This window comes from Bidens hawaiensis, unplaced genomic scaffold (assembly GCF_021521415.1).
Source record: "Bidens hawaiensis isolate Kalapana, Puna unplaced genomic scaffold, B.hawaiensis_p1.1 tig00007372_1, whole genome shotgun sequence".
NCBI lineage: Eukaryota > Viridiplantae > Streptophyta > Magnoliopsida > Asterales > Asteraceae > Bidens > Bidens hawaiensis.
Genome location: NW_027491509.1, coordinates 1,114,818 through 1,135,293, shown reverse-complemented (window position 1 = coordinate 1,135,293; position 20,476 = coordinate 1,114,818). Strand labels below are relative to the sequence as shown.

Below are 20,476 nucleotides of genomic sequence, written 5' to 3'. Positions count from 1 at the left end.
ATGTTCTCGCGTTCACACCTTACAGTCGATCACGAGTAAGGATCAATTCAAACCAAGTTTAATTGATATATCAAATTGAGTTTTGAACAAAATAATGAAACAAGTTTGTAAATTTATATATGATAATGAAGTAACATAATATATCATTGTTGGGTTTTAATGATAGTTCAGTTGCATTATTATTTCGGTTTAGATATATAAAACGGGTATTTGGATGTATGATCTTTAAATGGAGTCGGGTCATGCGTATCTCACATGCCAAGTGTTGTTTTCGGCTAAGTGTCATGACTGGATAGGCCCATTTCCATATGCCATATGCCTACTTTCATAAACAAACCGACACTCGCACGTTACGCGACTCATTTGTCTTTTGTTTTGTAACATGCACATTAAATGCAAACACTACACATACCAATAATACTACATCCTTTCTTAATTCAAAAATATATCTTACCCACACTAAACATTAGCCCATGTATAATGGTAACTCTTTATAGAAGAACGTTGTATGACAAGTGACGTTTTCATTAGTAATGAAGAGTTTTGAAAGAAGTCGCGTAGTTGTAAAAAGCCCCGAAACTCTCCTACAATCATTACTATTTTCTTGTTTCTCTCTCACAAACCACCGTTGTGTACACAACAAACCTTGTCCAAAACGAGCTGAGGGCAGTGTGCCCGACGTTTTGGCCCGTTTCCACCTTCACAACAAGGCCACTAGCCCACTACGGGGTAATGTTAAACAAGGCCGTATTTGAGAATCGTAAAAATTTTTTTGCCCAAAGCGAAAAAAATTGGGTCTTAAATTTGTTAAATTTGTTAGTAACTAAGTTTAAACATTAAAAATACATATTTTCTTTTCTTTTATAAAAAAATTAGGACTATCGAGGTGTTGAGCCTGGGTCGGATCACCCGATGCTTTTTTTAACGGGTAACAAACAGAGAATTGCCTGGATACTCCGTAACGGGTGACCCAACGACAAAAGACTACCGCTAGCTGGTCCAACCGAGCCTTTAAGCAACCTAAAGTTATCTCTAGTTTCGGATAAAACCCACACCCGAAGACACACTAGTGGAAAATTCTAGACGTCCGCAATATCAAACTAGAAATCAGAAAGACCTCTGTTTTCATTCATTGAGCCAATTGTTGAGTGATAAGACCTATAAAACAAAATTCTAAAAACGAAATAATAATAATTTAAAAACGAATGAAATACCTCCGAAAGTCCCATTCATGTTTGCCGGTACAGAGACAAAACACTGGGATTTTTATTTGAAAAAGAAAAAGTAATGGTGGAATGATAAAATAAAAAAAGACACCACTCAGCAGCTCCAGTAGTAATAGTCATTGCCAACTCCAATAACAATAATAATATTATTATTATACCTCCACTTTCCATCCACCAAATCTCACTCACCATGGATCCAAAACCATCATCGTTGCCGGAGGACTTTCTAAAACAAACCTTCTCACTACTCACTTCCGACACGGACCACAACTCGGTCTCACTCGTCTGCAAGCACTGGTACACCGCGGAACGGTTAAGCCGTCGCCACGTCTCCATCCGCAACTGCTACTCCGTCTCGCCGGAGATTTTAACCGCTAGGTTTCCGGCGATCCGGAGCGTGACGTTGAAAGGCAAGCCTAGGTTCTCGGACTTCAACCTGGTGCCGGAGGACTGGGGCGCCGATGTGCAGCCGTGGCTGAATGCTTTCGCCACGGCGTATCCGTGCCTCGAGGAGGTTAGGTTGAAGCGGATGGTGGTTAGTGATGAGAGTTTGGAGTTTTTGGCGCTTAATTTTGATGAGTTTAAGTGTTTGTCGTTGTTGAGTTGTGAGGGATTTAGTACTCTAGGGCTCGAAGCTATTGCTACTTATTGCAAGTAAGTTTTAGATGTGTATTTTAAGCTTGAGATCAGCTCGTCTAAAGCTTGAACTGAATGAATTGAGCTTAATAAACAAGTCCAAACTCAAAGCTTCAATTATCGAGCTTGAGCTGACTAACGAGATTATTTATATAATTTTTTATATTATGTATGAAATATATTTTATATGATAATGTTCACTATAAATAAAATTATGATAAAGTAAATAAATTATATATGTTATTAGGGTTTGGATCAAATATAAATTAAATTAATGTACTAACTGTGATAATCAAGTAGTGTAATTATATCATTGTGTAATTATAGTGTAGTGTAATTACAACATAATATAATTACACTATGATGTAATTACATAATTACACAACTTGTATATATAATTTCACTGATTGATTTTCACAGTTAGCATGTTTATTTAATTTGTAGGTTAACTTGCCCCTATATGTTATGTTATATATATATATATTAAAATTACAATTAAAAAAATATATAACAATATATAAATTGCGTATAAATTATTTATAATAATAAACGAGCCGAGCTAGTGCTTTAGAAAAGGAGCCCAAAACGAGCCGGGCCGAGTTCTCATAAGTTGAGCCGAGCTCGAGCCTATATGAGCTTGGGCTTGGCTAGTTTGCACCCCTATAATCTAACTGCAAAGCTTGGACGGAAACGCTAGGGTGATAGACTCCATTCGTATAGTAATTTTAATGAATTGGGGTGGCAAGGCTCAAAATTTTTGGGTGAGAAAAGATTTTTTGTACTAAAACTAAGGGTGGCAAACCCAACCCAAATGGATTGTTTTGGGTTAAGATGGATAAACTTTAAAAGTAAAATGGGTTAGGATGGATCATAAAAATTCTTCAAGTGGGTCAGGATGGGTTGGAAATATACAAGTGAATTTCATTTATAGGTTAAAATGGGTCAAAACAAAATATCCAAGTTATCCAAAATTTATCTAACTCAAAATACCAAAACTATCACGTGTGAAACAAAACTCATCCGAAACCCAAAAAACGATCAAAACGATACAAAAACCCCGAACTGACTAAATCGAAACAAAAACGAAATAGAAAAACGACAAAAACGAAACAAAAAAACGGGAATGAAACCGAAAAACTGACCAAAACGAAACAAAAAAAGTGAAATGCAACCTAAAAGCTAACCAAAACTAAACAAAAACACCGAATCGACTAAACCGAAACAAAACAAAAAAAACGGGAATGAAACCGAAAAACTGACCAAAACGAAACAAAAAAAGTGATATGCACCTGAAAAGCTAACCAAAAACACCGAATCGACCAAACCGAAACAAAACTAAATCGAAATAGAAAAACAACCAAAACGAAACAAAAAAACCGAAAAGTTGACCAAAACGAAACCAAAAAAAGCGAAATGCAACTGAAAAGCGGACCAAAACAAAACAAAAACACCGAACCGACCAAAACGAAACAAAAACACCGAATCGACCGAAACAAAACAAAAAAATCAAAACGAAACTGAAACGAAATAGAAAAACGACCAAAACGAAACAAAAAAAAGTGAAATGCAACTGAAACCTGACCAAAACAAAACAAAAACACTGAACCGACCAAAGCGAAACAAAAAAACCGAAACGAAACTGAACCGAAATAGAAAAACGACCGAAACGAAACAAAAAACTGAATTGAAACTGAAAAACTGACCAAAAGGAAACATAAAAAAAACTAAATGCAATTTAAAAACCGTACCAAAATGAATCAAAAACACCGAACTGACCAAACGAAACAAAAAAACTGAAACGAAACTAAACCGAAATAGAAAAACGACCAAAACGATACAAAAAACCGATATGAAATCGAAAAACTGACCAAAACGAAATAAAAAAACTGAAACGTAGCCGACCAAAATAAAACAAATGTTACGATACGAAACAAAAAAACGAAATGAAACCAAAAAAACTGACTAAAACAAAACCACACCGAAACTAAAAAAACCGAGAAATCGAAACCGAAATCATTGAAACCGAACAAATATCGAAACCAACCGAAATGAAAAAAAAACAAAACAAAACCGAACCGAAAAAAAACCCGAAAAACTCGAACCTGAACCGGTACAAAAAGTCTTTTTTTTTTATGAACGAGGATGATGGGGGAAACATTTTAGTTATTTTACATTTTGCGTTTTTTATTTATATTTTGAGTTATTATTTTTTTAATAGTTTTTTTGAATATTTTTTTGAGGGGTTTTTAAAACCCTTGGTATGTCAACTTTCACTTGGGTCAAGATGGGTTAGTTTTACCCATCTTGACCCATATCCATCCTAACCCTCTATTTTAAAAATCCATCCTGACCCATACCCATCCTGACCCATCACCCAAATCCAACCCAACCCAACCCACTCTCATTGCCACCTCTAACTAAAACGCATAAATTTATATTGCTTAGAAAAAAAAATGGGTGTGGCTCCGGGCCACAACACAAACTTCGCCCTTTTACTAAAACGCATAAATTTCGGTCATTATGTTTGGTCTCAAATTCAACAACTTTGTATTTGTTATTGTTGTAAAATATTGACCAATTATCATATCATATCTTCTATTGATGGTAATTTGATCTTTATTTGGATAACAAAGATGTCATCAAAATTACTTGGAATCATGTTCTTGCTTTAACATATCAGATCATTTAATATGTTTCTTGATGAGCTTTGAAACATTGAGTTTGCAGGAACTTGACAGAATTAGACATACAAGAGAATGGGATTGATGATCTTGGTGGAGACTGGTTAAGTTACTTTCCGGAAAACTTAACCTCATTAGAAGTTCTCAATTTCTCAACTTTGACTAGTGAAGTCAGTTTTGACGCTTTGGAGAGTCTCGTATCCAGATGCAAGTCGTTACGTGTTTTGAAAGTTAATCGGAAAGTAAATTTGGAACAATTGAAAAGGCTTCTTGTCTTGGCCCCGCAGTTGACTGAGCTCGGTACGGGTTCGTTTATGGAAGAACTCGTGTCTAGTTCAGTTAACGGGCTTGAAGACGCTTTCAGTAAATGTGGAAATTTGGTTACACTTTCGGGTTTTGGGGATGCTACTTTGCTTCATCTACCGGCTGTGTATCCCGTGTGTGGTAATTTGACGTTTTTGAATCTGAGTTATGCAAATATCGGGCCTGATGAACTTGAACAGATTCTTGTTCAATCCAAACGGTTTGTTCGCCTTTGGGTAAGTTGTTTAACTACGAGTCTTTGGGATTTTTTTTGGTTATTTTTAAATTTTCCAAAATGGGTAAACTGGATAGTGGATAACGGGTCAAAGTGAGTAGATTGTGTAATGGGTCAAAACAGGTAGGTTATGTAACGGGTCAAAGCGGGCAGATTGGGAATGGGTAAAAAATAGGTAGATTGGGTAACGGGTCAAAACTAGCTGGTTGGGTATTTGGGTAACGGGTAACGGGTAAAAAATGGGCAGATTGGGTAACGGGTCAAAAACGACTCAAACTGGATAACGGGTCAAGACAGGTAGATTGGGTAACGAGTCAAAACAGGTAAATTGAATAACAGGTCAAAGGGGGTAATTGAGTGACAGGTTAGTAACGGCTAAAAACGGGCAGATTAGGTAACCGGTAAATATGGGCAGATTGGGTAACGGGTCAAAACAGGTAAATTGGATAACGGGCCAAAATATATAAATAATTAGTTTGTCAGATATGCATATGGAAATTAAATTATATGAACAAAAGTCCAGTAAGTAAAATGATTTAAAAGATTTATGATTAAAGTATTCAGACAAAATTGAAAAATTAATCTTTTTCTCAGGTTGTAGATACAGTAGGGGACAAGGGTTTAGAAGCAGTCGGATCCCACTGCCCATTGCTAGAAGAACTCAGAGTCTTCCCGGTTGACCTGTTTGACCAACAACTCGGTGTGACCGAGTCGGGTCTCGTGGCAGTATCCAAGGGCTGCCCAAAGCTCCATTACATACTCTACTTCTGCCAAAGAATGACCAACGCAGCTGTGATCACAGTTGCCCAAAACTGCCCAAATTTCACTCACTTTCGTCTTTGCATCATGAACCCGAGGGAACCCGATTACCTAACCAACGAGCCCATGGACGAGGCCTTTGGTGCCATTGTGAAGACGTGCACCAAGCTACAACGGCTCTCGGTTTCTGGCCTGTTAACGGATTTAGCTTTCGAGTACATAGGGAAATATGCGAAAAATTTGGAGATGTTATCTGTTGCTTTTGCGGGCAGCAGTGATTTGGGCATGGAGTATGTGATGAGAGGCTGCCCAAAGCTAAAGAGGGTAGAGATACGTGACTGCCCGTTTGGGGATTCTGCATTGTTGTCGGGTTTGACCCAATACGAGTCAATGCGGTCGTTATGGATGTCGGATTGTAATGTGACTATGGACGGGTGTAAGAAGTTGGCTGAAGAGATGAGTCGGTTAAACGTGGAGGTGATCAAAGACGAAGGTGATGATGATCGGGTGGCTAGTAAGGTTTATGTGTATCGAACTGTGGCTGGACCACGAAAGGATGCACCGCCTTTTGTTGTGACCCTCTAGGCTCGGGTTGATGAACCGAATGCCATTAGCTCGTTTAGCCGGTTCCTTCTATATATTTATGTTGTTATCTTGTTTTTCTAGGTAAAGGACTAGACAAGACAATGTGTTTAATCATTTAAGCCAATTTGAGACTTATGTTTGAAAAGTGTTTCGAGAATTAATTAGAGGTTGAGTCTAAGTAGTTTTTGAGACTTATGTTTGAAACTTGAGGTTGGTAATTATGAAAACTGAAGTATCATATGTGAATTAAAGGCTACTTCTTATTATAATATCTCACCCAACTCAACTAAATTTTTTACACATTTACCGTCTAACCTAGCCTAAGTTTTTATAAAATAAATGTAGTATGGTTATTTATTATTGTATTTAAAATTAAGAAAAAATTAAAATACGAAGGGATCTATTATTGTATTTTAAATAAAGAAAATATTAAAATACTGATGCAGCGGTAAAACGATAACGGAGATCGGATCACGTTGATTTAATGAATTCCCGTGATGACTTCCAAAACCCCCCAAATCCCACCCAAAGGCCAAGGAAAGTAAAGAGAAAAATAATTATTATCAAAATTCAAGTATGTCTTTTCAAATTACATAAGCAATATATAAATAGAGATTCTAATACAAAATGGGCCCAAAAAAGGTCATGGGCCAAACACAAACCCAAAAAGAAAAACGAAAAAACTGACGAAAAAACATAAAAAGGCCAATAACTTTATTTAGAAGACGTTTTTGGGCTTCGGACAGATGTCAAACCTCCGTGGGCGTTTGCCACAATGTGCTCATCGTCTCAAGCTTCGATTTGATTGGTAATGGGCTTGAAACAAAGCTTTGTGGGCCAAGTTATGCTCATTTTCGTGGGTCACCTTTAAAAACACGATCATGGGCCTCTAAATATAGCACAACAACGTTCTTCGATACTTGGGCCTCCATCAAATACAAAAGAAGACAAAAATAAAAAGCGTAAAAAGGATTTTTGGTCATCAAAAGAAACCCTTAAAAATTTTAGAAAGAAATAAAATATCATAACTCAAAATATAAATAAAAAAAACAAAAATATTTTCCACGTCTTGTAGAGTTACAAAACCTAAACTTTTTCAAATAAAAGGAGGTAAAATATGGAATCCAAACACCCCTATAATCTCACTTTTAAAGGTACGTTTAGATTAAAGTGAATATGGAATAGGGTTTAACTTAAAGGTGAAGAAGAAGAACAATATTAAAGCTCAAATTGGCTTAAGAAAACACTCTACAAGGAACAAGAATACGAAGACAGTGTATAAAATGGTTAATATTAACAACCCTAACAAGTGTGCTGCCAAACATAACAAGCTATACTATACGATCAAAATCTAATATTTCTCTTTATTTCATACCACATTCTATTATTATTATTTTTATGATTTTTATTATTACTACTACTACTATTATCATCAAATGTTGATCTACTTGCAGGGAGTTTTGCAGCATGTTGAATCCAATATGTGCCATCAGTGTCAAAAGGAACAAGGGCCGAGTTGTTCGGTGCAAGAAATGCAACATAAGGCGTTACTGTGTGACTTGTATGACAACATGGTAATCAAATTCTTTCATGTATGCTATATATTCTAATACATAATTTGATTTGACCAGTTAAAAGATAAGTCAACCTTACATTAATTGTTTTGTAGGTATCGTAACATGACATAAGAGATGTTTGTTGACTGCTGCCCTGTTTGCCTTCACAACTGCAACTGTAAAAAGTGCTTGCGCCGTAAAGTTTGTGCTTGCTTGCACCTTATCTTTTATTAGCTTTTGGACTTAACTGAATTGTAATATAAAAACTATGGGCCCCTCAGGTTTATTGGGCCTTGTGCAGCTACAAGGCCTACACAGGCCGAAATCCAACCGAAACCAAACCGTTAGGCGGTTTAGTTTGGTTTGGTTGAGTTTCAAATGCCAACTGTTACATTTCGGATCTTGATTATCGTCCTATACCTACCAGGAGTATTAATCCTCGAATGGCGCTAGCCGACATGTGAAATTTTGAGTGTGCGTATAGTCCAACAAGTCCTCCCATGCAGGGTGTTATAAATACCAAATACCGCTAGAATGAAGGCATCCTTAATATTTAAATCCAAACTAGATTATCTGAAAGCAGCTTGGAAGTTTACAGCCATCCTCGTTAGGGATGGCAAAAATCCCCGAATCCGACGGGGAAACCCGAAAACCGGCTTATTTCGGGTCGGGTCGGGTTTTGTTTTTTCGGTTTCGGGTCGGGTTTCGGAGATTGTTTCGGGGATTGTTTCGGGTTCGGGTTCGGGTTCGGGTTCAGGTACCCCCGCCCCGACCCGCCCCGATATAATATATAAATATAAATATAAATAATATATATATATATATATATTAAAAACCTAAACCTACTCAATCTCAATCTTTCATCCAGACTACCACCGCAGCCACACCATCCACTCAAATACTCAATCGCCGATTCGCCGTCTGCAGACTCCGCCACATCCAGACTCCGCCACCGAGGAAAGCCTAACAAGGAACTGAAGGAAGGAAAGTGACTGATTAGGTTACCTACATCCAGACTCCGCCACCGCCAGTCCGCCCCCGATTCACTCAATCGCCGTCTGCACCACCATCACCATCCACTCAATCAGTCAATCGCCGTCTGCACTGCACCACCGGACCTGATTTCCCAATTTCGGGTCGGGTCGGATCGGTTTCGGGTTTTCGGGTTCGGGGACGGGGCGGGTCGGGGGGGTACAAAAAACCAAACGGGGAATCCCCGAATTAAACCCGACGGGTAATGGGGCGGGTACGGGGATGGTTTTTGGTTTCGGGTTCGGGTTCGGGTTAAGCAAAACCCGCCCCAAACCCGCCCCGTTGCCATTCCTAATCCTCGTCTAGAAATGAGGAGCATACAAATGCTGCAACCATTGAAACATGTTAGTGTTCGTATTCGATTAAAAGTAGAATTATTCAATTCGAATTCATTTTCGTATTATATGCCATATTCGAAATTTTAACATACAATTTAGCTCATGTAACAATCTAAGTTTCTAACCCCTGACTAATACTTTCCAAACCCTCTTTCTATATATTTCCATATAGAAAGTGAAATTTAAATAAAGGTTAAAAATAATGATATTTAATTGTTTTAATTAATACTTGAATGAAAATTAAGGTTAAAATATTTTATGAGGAATTTGAATTTGGAGCATTTCAAAAGAGACATACAGGCTAGCATCAGATTGCTTTTATCAGAATCAAGTGAAGAACCCTGAACACTGAACACTTCTGTTCTGTAGATGCAAAATACAAGAATAAAATAAAAACACCAACTGTTATCTTCACCATATAATTGGTTGAAGCTCAGCTTGAAGGCTAGCATTTGTTAATAAATATAGTTATTATAAGTGTACATCTAAAATAAAAATCTAACAGCTCTCTTAATTTTTTTACTTTATGCATTTTATATAACACATGAGCCCAATAAAGCATAAACCATAAAACCAAACCGTTAGTAACGGTTCGGTTTAGTGCGGTTTAAAATTTCAAACCAAAATGAACAACCAAATCTTGTTTGTTTCGGTTCGCTTACATGCTTACGGCTCTACATAATCATTTGCTTATCTTACCTCAGAAAGTTCCACAGCCTGCGTCGAAAAACGTACGCAATAGACGTGAATAGCGTTAAGCATACGGTCATTATATATGATAGAACAAATTTCATATAATATAGGAATATTGGATTTTAATAATCCCTATTAAATGGTATTGGCCGATAATAATCCCTATTCATTTTATCGCCACTGGCGGTCCCAAATTCAAAAACGTTGCCCCCAATGGTTCCCCGTTAAAAATGACTTAACAGCGTTATAGTTTTTTCAGAATTTCGAACCAATGTTTTAGGGCTTTTGATCGTTAGGACGATACGAGTCGATTGATGTAAAACTTAGCTCGAAACAATGATCCAAACGACTTGATTTTGGTTAATTGTAAGTTCAAACACCCGAATTGAAGCATTGTTTTGTCATTTTAAAGCACTATTTCAAACTAAATTTTACACCAATCGACTCGTATCCTCCTAACGATCAAAAGCCCTAAAAAATGGTTTGAAATTCTGAAAAAACTATAACGTCGTTAAGTCATTTTTAACGGGAGACCATTGGGGGCCAACTTTTTTGAATTTGGGACCGCCAGTGGCGATAAAACGAATAGGGATTATTATCGGCAAATACCATTTAATAGGGATTATTAAAATCCAATATTCCTATAATATATATAGGATGTGAACTGTTATTAGATTTTTTTTTCAATAAAAGATAGTACTTTTCATTTTTTAAAGAAAAAAAATCATAGCTAAAAAGTCAATGTATAAAATGGTAATATGTAAAGTTGTAAATAACTTTTTTAGTTTTATCAAATAATTAATAAATATATAGTTTTATAATCTTCAAGTTAAAAACTAGATATTCGTTTTACTTGTCTTTGACCCAAACCATAAAACCAAGCCGAAACTAAACCATTAGTAGTGGTTCGGTTTCAATTTCCAAAAATTTGGTTTCGGTTTTCGTTATCCGAAAACCGTTAATAACGATCTGACTCATGGTTTGACCTAAAACCTGTACAAACCAGACCGTTAACACCGTAGATGTTTCAAAGGTATATTATCTATGTATTTTTAGTTTTTATAATAATAAATTTACATTTTTCACACTTTTTGTAAGTATGTAAACCATGAGCTTGGAACCGGTCCGTACTGATCCCGAAAATTGGAAAATATTTGGCACCAACCATACGGCACCGAAGCCTTGTTACTGATCCGGTATGTTTTGGCCAAATTTTATACATACGATGTAACAGAGGAATCAGAATTTTATACCTAATTCTGAGACCACCTATTCCAGCGAACGAGTATGATAGAAAATATTAGGCCACGGTATCTTATATGAAAAGAGCCTTCCACAGCAACACAGCTTCATGGATCCAAAGGTTAGAACCGCAAGAGACTATCCAGATCTAGCTTTGTGAGTGGATAATTGGCCAGTAGGGCTGGGCTAATTGGATATATAAGTTCTAGCCAATAATTGAAAGAAAATCAAGATAAAAAAAAAAGGAAAACAAAAGTGTCGATGAAAAGTGTGGGGGTGTTTGGGATTCTTATTTTGTCTTGTAACTTTTTATTAAGTTAATAAGTTATAAAAGTGTAACTTATTAAACTTTTTCTCTTACAATATAAATAATCCCAAAAACATTATTATTTTTCAAAAAATTTATAGATTATAAGTTAATGAAAATAAGCAATCCCAAACACCCCTTAATACCTTACCTAACAGTTAGGTAGGTCGGTATGAATTCAAACACACTCAATTATTAACCTCCTAAAATACACTCAATATCTGAACAAACGAACCCTTATTATTTCTCACTTTTCCATTTTTATATTCATCGGTCAATCTTTGACTACTCTCTCTAGTCTCACTCTTTGAGAAATTATTTCAACATGAGAAATTAATTTTACTTCTCTAAACTTCTTGTTAAAGAGAATTATATATTAAAAGTTCTTAGATAATCTCTTTTGGAATCTGAATGAACTTCATAAAAACTCTTAACAGGTTTCAAGTTAACCCATTTATTAAACATATTGTATTCGTGTTAACCTATTTATTAATGTGGTCTACATGTTTTATAAAATGCCATGTTTTATAAAATGTTTCGTATCAACTGATCCAAAACCATTTTTTTTTTTGTATAATGTATGTCAAGAATTGACAAGCAAACATGCACACACAAACATATATAAAAGGTTCTCACAATTCCAATCATGAAAAAAGTAGCTAACCACATCGACTGTTAGTGACAGTCGGTGGTATTCAGGGGAACGTTCACGTCAAATTCGAAAGCCAGCGTGAGCTCGCTTAAGACAAAATAATATGGCCATAATGGAGCAGCAGGACTCTTAAAATTGGAGAGTGCGATGACCTAACACATAAGATAGTCGCCGTTAAAAAAAGAAAAAAAAAAGCTATCGTTGAATATTTAAACATTTAATGTACGTGGAAATTTAGTTGGAAATTCAACCCTCAAAATTTTGTGTGAACCAAAATCAACATGGGAACTTGTAGAGACTACTTGACTTTTAAGTCACACTACAATTTAGGGGTGTCATCCGAGTTACGTGGGTAATTAAACTTAAGGTTCTCGGGTTTTTTTTGTTGCTGTAGATAAAAATCGGCTAATCGGTATTCGGGTTTACAGGGGCCGATTTTAGTCGGTAATTGAATTTTGTACTTGGGACTTTAAATGAGCACCAAAACTTGGCATAACAACATTAATGAAGTTATGTCCCTCACAATGAAGACGATGTAATGCTTTTAAAAGTGAAGTGAATTTTAATAAAGTTGAATGGTGAAGGTTAATAGAGAAATTGAAGTAGGTAAACTTGAAAGCTAAATAACAAACAGACTTGTGTCAAACTAAAATAGGATAAATAAAGTGCTAATTTCAATCTTATTCTCTCTTTGTTTCAATGAATGCACCAAGTGATTATATGATATGCAATAGAAGTTGTACTAAAAGGAATAGTTAAACCCCCTCACAACCTAAAGTTACTAATTACTAATATATATAATTTTAGTTTTAATAAATATTACACGTTATTTAGTAATTAAATTAATAAGGGAAGGAGTAGCTAAGAAAAAAGATAAGTAAATTTGAACCAGTATACTAACCAAATTTGAATAAGTGGTATGAGAGTTGGACAAATGTGAAGATTTTTGGAACCTAGGTCTTTTATATTGCAATCAAACCTATGATAGGTTATCAATAAAAGTAGTCCAATAGTAATATGATTGTGTCAATATTATTATTATTATTATTATTATTAATCTAATATAATAATATTAGATTAAAGTGAAGATGGAAAAGGGTTTAAAGCTCAAACTGGCTTAAGAATACGAAGGCAGTGTATAAAATGGTTAATATTAACAACCCTAACAAGACACCCAACAAGTGTGCTGCCAAACACAAGAAGGTATACTATACCATCAAAATCTAATATTTCTCTTTATTTCATACCACATTCTATTATTATTATTATTATTATTATTATTATTACTATCAAATGTTATTCTACTTGCAGGGAGTTTAGCAGCATGTTGAATCCAATATGTGCCATCAGTGCCAAAGGAACGACAGGAGCCGAGTTGTTCGGTGCAAGACATGCAACATAAGGCGTTACTGTGTGACTTGTATGACAACATGGTAATCAAATTCTTTCATGTATGCTGTTATGATACATAATTTGATTTGACCAGTTAAAAATTAGTCAACCTTATATTAATTGTTTTGTAGGTATCCTCACATGACAGAAGAAATGTTTGCTGACTGCTGCCCTGTTTGCCTTGACAACTGCAACTGTAAAAAGTGCTTGCGCAACGTGCGCCGTAAAGTTTGTGCTTGCTCGCACCCTGTCTTTTGTTATGTAACATGTTGCTGTTATTATATATAAATTGCAATGATGAATATGTTGTTGATTGTTTAGGTGAAAAACAAGATTGATTTCAAACCTAGTGCTGATCAGAAAATTTAATACTCTATTTATATCCTGCACGTTCTTCTTCCGTTCTTGAAGTGTCTCAATAAGGAACAGGAAAACGAGAAGAGGATAGAGTCTGAAATCCAAGGTTTACGTGTTTAACTTTATTTCATCACATAATTGTAATTATGAAGTATCATCATCATCATCATCATCGTACTCAGTATATCCCACCAATAGCAATGCTATGGTAAGGTCTGAGGAGGGTAAGATGTAGACAGCCTTACCTCTATCCCATAGGGATAGAGAGGCTGCTTCCGGTGAGACCCCCGGCTCGATAGTAGTTTTGCATCAAGCCTTGGACATAAGGCACATAGCACTCAATCATCAGGGACACCGGCTGATTGGTGCATGTGCCCTTGTCTTTCGGCTATCAACGCCACCACATGATGCCTGATTAACCTTCCGCCACCTTTAACGTTATTTTCACGAGATTGGTAAAATAACGTCAAAATTAGTGCAATTTTACTTTTGCCCACCCGAGGGTTCACACATATATACTTTATATGCGCGCACCGCAAGCAGGGCGTGTAATTATGAAGTATACTTTATGTTATTTTTCCAAATTTATTATATGTGCAGGGTGTGCTTTATCAGATGTAAAGTTGAAGAAGGCAAACTGTAGTCCGGATGAGCGCATGTTCTGGTATTATGCTATTTCAATCATCGGACAAGAGTTTTAACATTTTGTTTTGTAATGACATTTGCTTTGACTTTTTGTTGCATGATGTATGCAGTGACTGCTGTAAAACATCGATTTTTGACTTGCATAGAAGCTGCCCTAAATGTAACTATGATCTTTGCTTTCAATGTTGTCGGGAATTGCGTGATGGAAATCTTAAAGGAAACAAAGAAGTAGTAATTAATAAGATTCAGTTTAAAGATCCAGGTGCTGGTTACTTGCACGGGTTAGAAGATGATCAATTGCGTAAGAAGTTATGTAATGCTCAAGTGTATATCACCAAAAGAGAATACAAGTCCCGACTGGAAGATTTTAACCGATGGTAGAATTCCTTGTCCTCCGGAAAGTATGCGCGGTTGTGGGCGTGGAATCTTACGGTTAATGCACATAAAGCCACTTGACAAGATTCCAACTTTATTGGAGGACACAGAGAATCTTTTGAAGGATCATACGTTGGAGGATGATTTGCGAAAGATGACTAAAGAATGGTGCACGTGTTCCGATTTGGTCAATGAAAATCAGCTACTAAAAGCTGCTTGCCGTGAAGATTCTAATGACAATTATTTGTATTGTCCACGCACTGTGGATATTAAACCGGGAGATCTAAACATTTTCAGTGGCATTGGTCAAAAGGTCAGCCTGTCATAGTCAGTAATGTTCTAGAAACCACTCTCGGGTTGAGCTGGGAACCCATGGTTATGTGGCGTGCGCTTCGCCAGATTTCAAGTGTTAACCATGGCCAGTTCTTGGAAGTTCCTGTTCTTGACTGTTTAGATTGGCGTGAGGTTCGTTTACACTTAACTATGTCTTCTTTGTCATTTACATTATTTGATGATCAGCTTTTTTATGAAACACAGATTGATGTAAGTGTTCATACGTTTTTTAAGTGGTATACGAAGGGTAAATATGATGACAAAGATTGGCCTAAAATCCTTACATTGAAAGACTGGCCTCCAACGAGTTTATTTGAAGAACGTTTGCCACGTCATGGTGTTGAGTTTATTACTTCTTTACCCTTTAAAGAATACACGCATCCTCATGACGGCTACCTTAATCTTGCTGTTAAGCTTCCAGATCATTCTTTGAAGCCAGATATGGGTCCGAAAACGTGTATTGCCTACGGTTTTTCTCAAGAATTGGGCCGTGGAGACTCTGTAACAAAACTTCACTGCGAGATGTCTGATGTGGTATGTGGTTTTTATTAAATCGTTTTTCTTTATAAAGTTGTAAGCTTTATCAATCTTTTCTGTTGACGTTAAGGTGAACGTGTTGACTCATACTGCAACTGTGATACCTGATTATATGCACACTGTAAAGATAAATGCATTGAAAGAGAAGCACAAGGCTCAAGATCAAAATGAACTCCCATTAAACGAAGAAGGATGTGATGGTCGGAAACAAAATGGTAATTCAAAAAGAAAGTTGAAGTACATGAAACTAGAAATAGGTGATAGCCCACATATTAACAATATTGAGCAAACAGAAGCTAATGAAGGAACCGAGATCTGTGATCATATTAATGGTACTTGTGTGGATGGATTTGATCTGGAAGACGGAGGTGCGTTGTGGGACGTATTTAGGAGGGAAGATACTTCTAAATTGGAGGAATATCTCAAAAAACATTTCAGAGAGTTCAGGCATATCTACGGTCGTCCACTGCAACAAGTAATTATTTAATTTAGGAACCAAGCTGCTCGCTCAATTATTTTTATGTAACGACTTGTAATAATAGAAAGTCTATTCTAAAATAATGAGCGAGCGGCTCAGTTCAGTTTCTCTGTGTCCCGGGCACGAGCAGATGAAAGCTTGCTCGATTATATGTAACACCGGTTGTAGTTATAACTGTAAAATTGAAGTTACAATTTTGTTATTACCACTGATAGTATATTAATAAGAATAGTAATACAATAACAATAATCATTAAAATTTATTAGTTATACTAATAACACTAATAATAAGATCTATTTTTTTTCCTTTTTTGTTTATTTACTTTATTAGGAAATTTGTCTATATTCAAGGGTGTGGAAAAAGACTAAAATGCCCTCATGTGAGGGGGGGCATGTTCAAATTTAAGTATTTAACAGAAAAAATGGATGGGCATGATCAAATTTAAGGACTAAAGGAGTTATAGAATTTAAACTTCAGGGCATAATATGTCGGAAGATTCTTTAGTTTGTAAAATACTTAAAATGCAGTTAAATCACTCTGTTCATTGTATTTTTTGGTTCAGGTTATTCATCCAATTCATGACCAAACGTTTTACTTAACAACGGAGAATAAAAGGAAGCTAAAAGAAGAGCTCGGTACGTGTGCATTTGCAAAAGCTTTACTGATTTAATATTTCTGGTTTTTATCATTATGTTTTCGGTTTGTATCAGGAATCGAACCGTGGACTTTTATTCAAAAACTTGGAGATGCTGTCTTTATACCTGCTGGCTGTGCACATCATGTTAGAAATTTGAAGGTTAATATAGCTTTCTACTAGTTTTCAGAATACTATCATTACATTGACTTTGACTTTTTCTGTGCATAAACATGTTTTGTGCTGACTTGCAGTCGTGTATAAAAGTGGCATTGAACTTTGTTTCTCCTGAAAATGTTGGTGAATGTATTCGGTTAACAGAAGATTTTCGTGTACTACCCGAAAGTCATGGGGCAAAAGAAGATAAACTGGAAGTAAACAAAACAATATTCTTCTTTTGATGCTATTATTAATATTGAGTTTGATTGATTAGTTACAACATAATTGGTTTATGACAGGTGAAGAAAATGGCAGTTTGTGCAGTGGAGGAAGCTGTTAGGGACTTGAAGTACCTGAATGAAACCAAGTGAGTTTGAAGAAGTATTTAGTTGTGTAGATAAATTAATATAATTTCTATGTATTTGCATTATTATAACATATGGTTTTGTTAATATCTGATTTCAGTAAAGAAGCTATACACGCCAAGACTAAACCGTTAAAGAAGCGTAGAAAGATTTAACAGTTGATATCTGTTTGGACCCCTCAAACTTAATGTAAGAAGTTGGCTGAAGATATGAGTTGGTGTTTAAACGTTGAAGTGATCAAAGACGAAGGTGATGTGATCGGGTGGCTAGTAAGGTTTATGTGTATCGAACCGTGGCTGGACCACGAATTAAGGGATGCACCACCTTTTGTTGTGACCCTCTAGGCTCGGGTTGACGAACCGAAGAATGTGGTTAGCTAGTTCCATTTGTCGTTTAGGTTCGGTCGTTATCTATGTTATGTTTTTATCATGTATGAAACAAATAATGTTTTTGTCTTTTGTCTTGTATATAGTTTTTTTCTCTCATTGTTGACTACTGTTTCAAGAAATACCAAATAAACCTTTTCAATGACGTTAGTCTGACTGAACTCTGAAGGGTCTTTAAAGGAAAACTCCTACATCAACTGCTTTTTACACAATAAGTGGTATACACTTATGAGAATCGAACCCCAGACCTTTCTAAGGAAGCTTTAAGGACAACCCATGACGACCACTTGAGCAAGCTCTTGGTGGCACCAAATAAACCTTGTGAACTAGTAGGTTGTCCCGTTTTAGTGTTCTAACGGTTTAAATTGGTTTCCCCCTTTTTCAAAATTATTTGTCTGTAATATATAAATGTACATTCCAAAAATGAAAAAGAGTTTACACGTTAGGGTCTAGGTTCCAAGTTCTAAACTGTTGGTCAACTTATCAAAGCTAAACCGTAAACCAAACCGTAAAAATGTTGAAATGAATTATTTGTTTCAATTTGGAAGGTACGGTCGGTTTGAGTGGATAGTGAACATCCTAACACGAACATAAACAGTTTGGGTCCGAAAATCTATTTTGCATGGGTCGCTAGGTTATGTGCTGGTACTAGAAAATTATCAACTTGACTACATAGTTTATGGTTCGAGTTGGATTAGTTTAGACTATTTTGGAAACTTAAAACCAAGCATTATATAGCTTCAATATCCTAGTATAGTTTCTAGTTTTATAATAGGTTAGGACGAGGCACCAAAATACTTCAATTTAATTAGTGGAAGATTTTGGGTTCAAGTCCTACTTGAGACAAAAAAAAATAGAGGGCTCAAGTTGGTCAATGGGGTTTTCTCATCAATAGCCCCAATAGGTAGCTTTCCTCCTCCTCATGGTGGAATGAAGCTGATCGGTTGGGTCAGTGGTCCAGTGATCTAAATTAGCCATTTAAAAGAAAAGAGAAAGATATTTAAACAATTTTTTAGATGTTTGTCAATTAGGGGTGTTTATGGTTTGGTTTTAAATCATGAAGCCACCTAAACCGGTCATCGGTTTGGTCTCATGGTCGGGTTTTTTTCTTTTTACTTTTGGTCGGTCGGTTTCAAAATTTTTAAATCGTAATAAACGGTTTAGTTTATGGTTTTTGTCAAAAACCGGACTAACCATGAATTTGTGTATATTTATTCTTTTGAATATGTCCTATTAAGTATTAATACTTTGTCAATTTTGAAACATTCGGGTATAATTTTGAAGCAGGTGGGTGGATCTTCATATAAAATAGATTGTGTGTTTGAATTCGATTAATTCCGACTTATGTTTTCATTTTTTTTTACTCTCTTTTGCTTTTGTTTTCATTTTGGCACATCGTGTTTTATGAACTTTTTAAGCTGATCGTGTTCTGGTAGTTTGATTTATAAATTTTAGACAACATTTTTTAGGGGTGTTTGGGTTTATTTTCAACAATTTATTAACTTTTTGAAAAGGAATTTGATGTTTAGGATTGTTTTTTATGTAAGAGAAAAAAATTAATAAGTTTCATAGTTATTAACTTATTTAAAAGTTATAAAGAGGTAAAATAAGGAATCCCAAACACCCACTTGATATATGAAGCACTTTTAAAAGAGGCCTAACAAAGCCCAAACCTTGAAATCAAATCGGAACTAAACTATTAATGACGGTATGGTTTGGTTTTAATCTTAAATGGTTTGATTTTGATAACTAAAAAAGTATCAGTAATGGTTTTGTTCATGGTTTGATCTAAAAACCGTGAACTAGGCTGGCATATCGTGTATTCCTAATTTCCTATACACGATAAACACAACACGAAACATGTATATCTGTACACAACACGTAAACTTATCGTTTAACCGATATCCCAAACCCGAATACGAACCTGTTAATACCAGCTATACACGATAAGACACGGACTTGATATTACCGGTGGCGCCGCAGCAACTGTGAGGATGTCGAACTGTCAGAGAATCAGAGATGTGGAGAGGTAGACCGGATAATCAAAGGTCTGCGACTACAAAATATGTGGAGGGAAACCGCTAGACTACCTGAAATCGCTGTCTGCTACTCTACTTGATGTTGGATTGAAATCATATGCACCGGTTTTATTTATAAAAAATCTAATTAGATACTAACGAATAGTTAACAGGTAAACACGAAAATTAACACGTCGATTCGGCTCTACCTGTTTAGTGAATTGCCATGTACAAGCTAAGTGTATAATAATGCACAAGAAGTCAGTCAAATATGAATAAATAAGTGACGATAGTTTGAATTGTACTGAAACACCATGAAGAGGTCACTTCAGTTGGTATGAAATCAAATGAATAGGGTTTTAGTTTTAAAGCTGAACAACAACAACAATCCAAATCAAGAAGAAGAAGAAGAAGCAGCAGCAGCAGTAGAGAGTGTATAAAATGGCTCAAGCTAACAAAAAGAGGCCCAAGTGTGCTGCCAAACATATGCTTCAGGATGCTAATGTATGTAATCTTTCATATTTCACCCTTTTTTTTCAATACACATTAATT

At 35.8% G+C, this 20,476-nt stretch overlaps 1 protein-coding gene and 1 pseudogene across 2 annotated transcripts; both read left to right on the top strand.

Annotated features, from left to right (window-relative positions):
- Window positions 1–1,407: 1,407 nt before the first annotated feature.
- On the top strand, window positions 1,408–6,551 carry LOC143635018 (protein TRANSPORT INHIBITOR RESPONSE 1-like). The gene is made up of 3 exons (XM_077102939.1): window positions 1,408–1,880; window positions 4,590–5,082; window positions 5,676–6,551. Exons 1-3 carry the CDS (start codon window positions 1,417–1,419, stop codon window positions 6,423–6,425), a joined length of 1,707 nt encoding a protein of 568 aa, XP_076959054.1. The 5' UTR covers window positions 1,408–1,416; the 3' UTR covers window positions 6,426–6,551.
- A 6,999-nt stretch (window positions 6,552–13,550) lies between these two features.
- On the top strand, window positions 13,551–17,709 carry LOC143635016 (lysine-specific demethylase JMJ25-like; annotated as a pseudogene). The gene is made up of 11 exons (XR_013153981.1): window positions 13,551–13,678; window positions 13,769–13,865; window positions 13,959–14,100; window positions 14,595–14,658; window positions 14,750–15,881; window positions 15,955–16,359; window positions 16,925–16,997; window positions 17,073–17,158; window positions 17,251–17,370; window positions 17,455–17,522; window positions 17,621–17,709. The product of XR_013153981.1 is annotated as a lysine-specific demethylase JMJ25-like (transcript).
- Window positions 17,710–20,476: the final 2,767 nt, after the last annotated feature.

Bases quoted from the DNA above. Each gene is read 5' to 3' on its own strand.
- LOC143635018 (XM_077102939.1), top strand. From the start codon at position 1,417: ATGGATCCAAAACCATCATCGTTGCCGGAGGACTTTCTAAAACAAACC. The intron at 1,881-4,589 runs GTAAGTTTTAGA...TTGAGTTTGCAG, and splicing joins GCTATTGCTACTTATTGCAA to GAACTTGACAGAATTAGACA. The intron at 5,083-5,675 runs GTAAGTTGTTTA...TCTTTTTCTCAG, and splicing joins AACGGTTTGTTCGCCTTTGG to GTTGTAGATACAGTAGGGGA.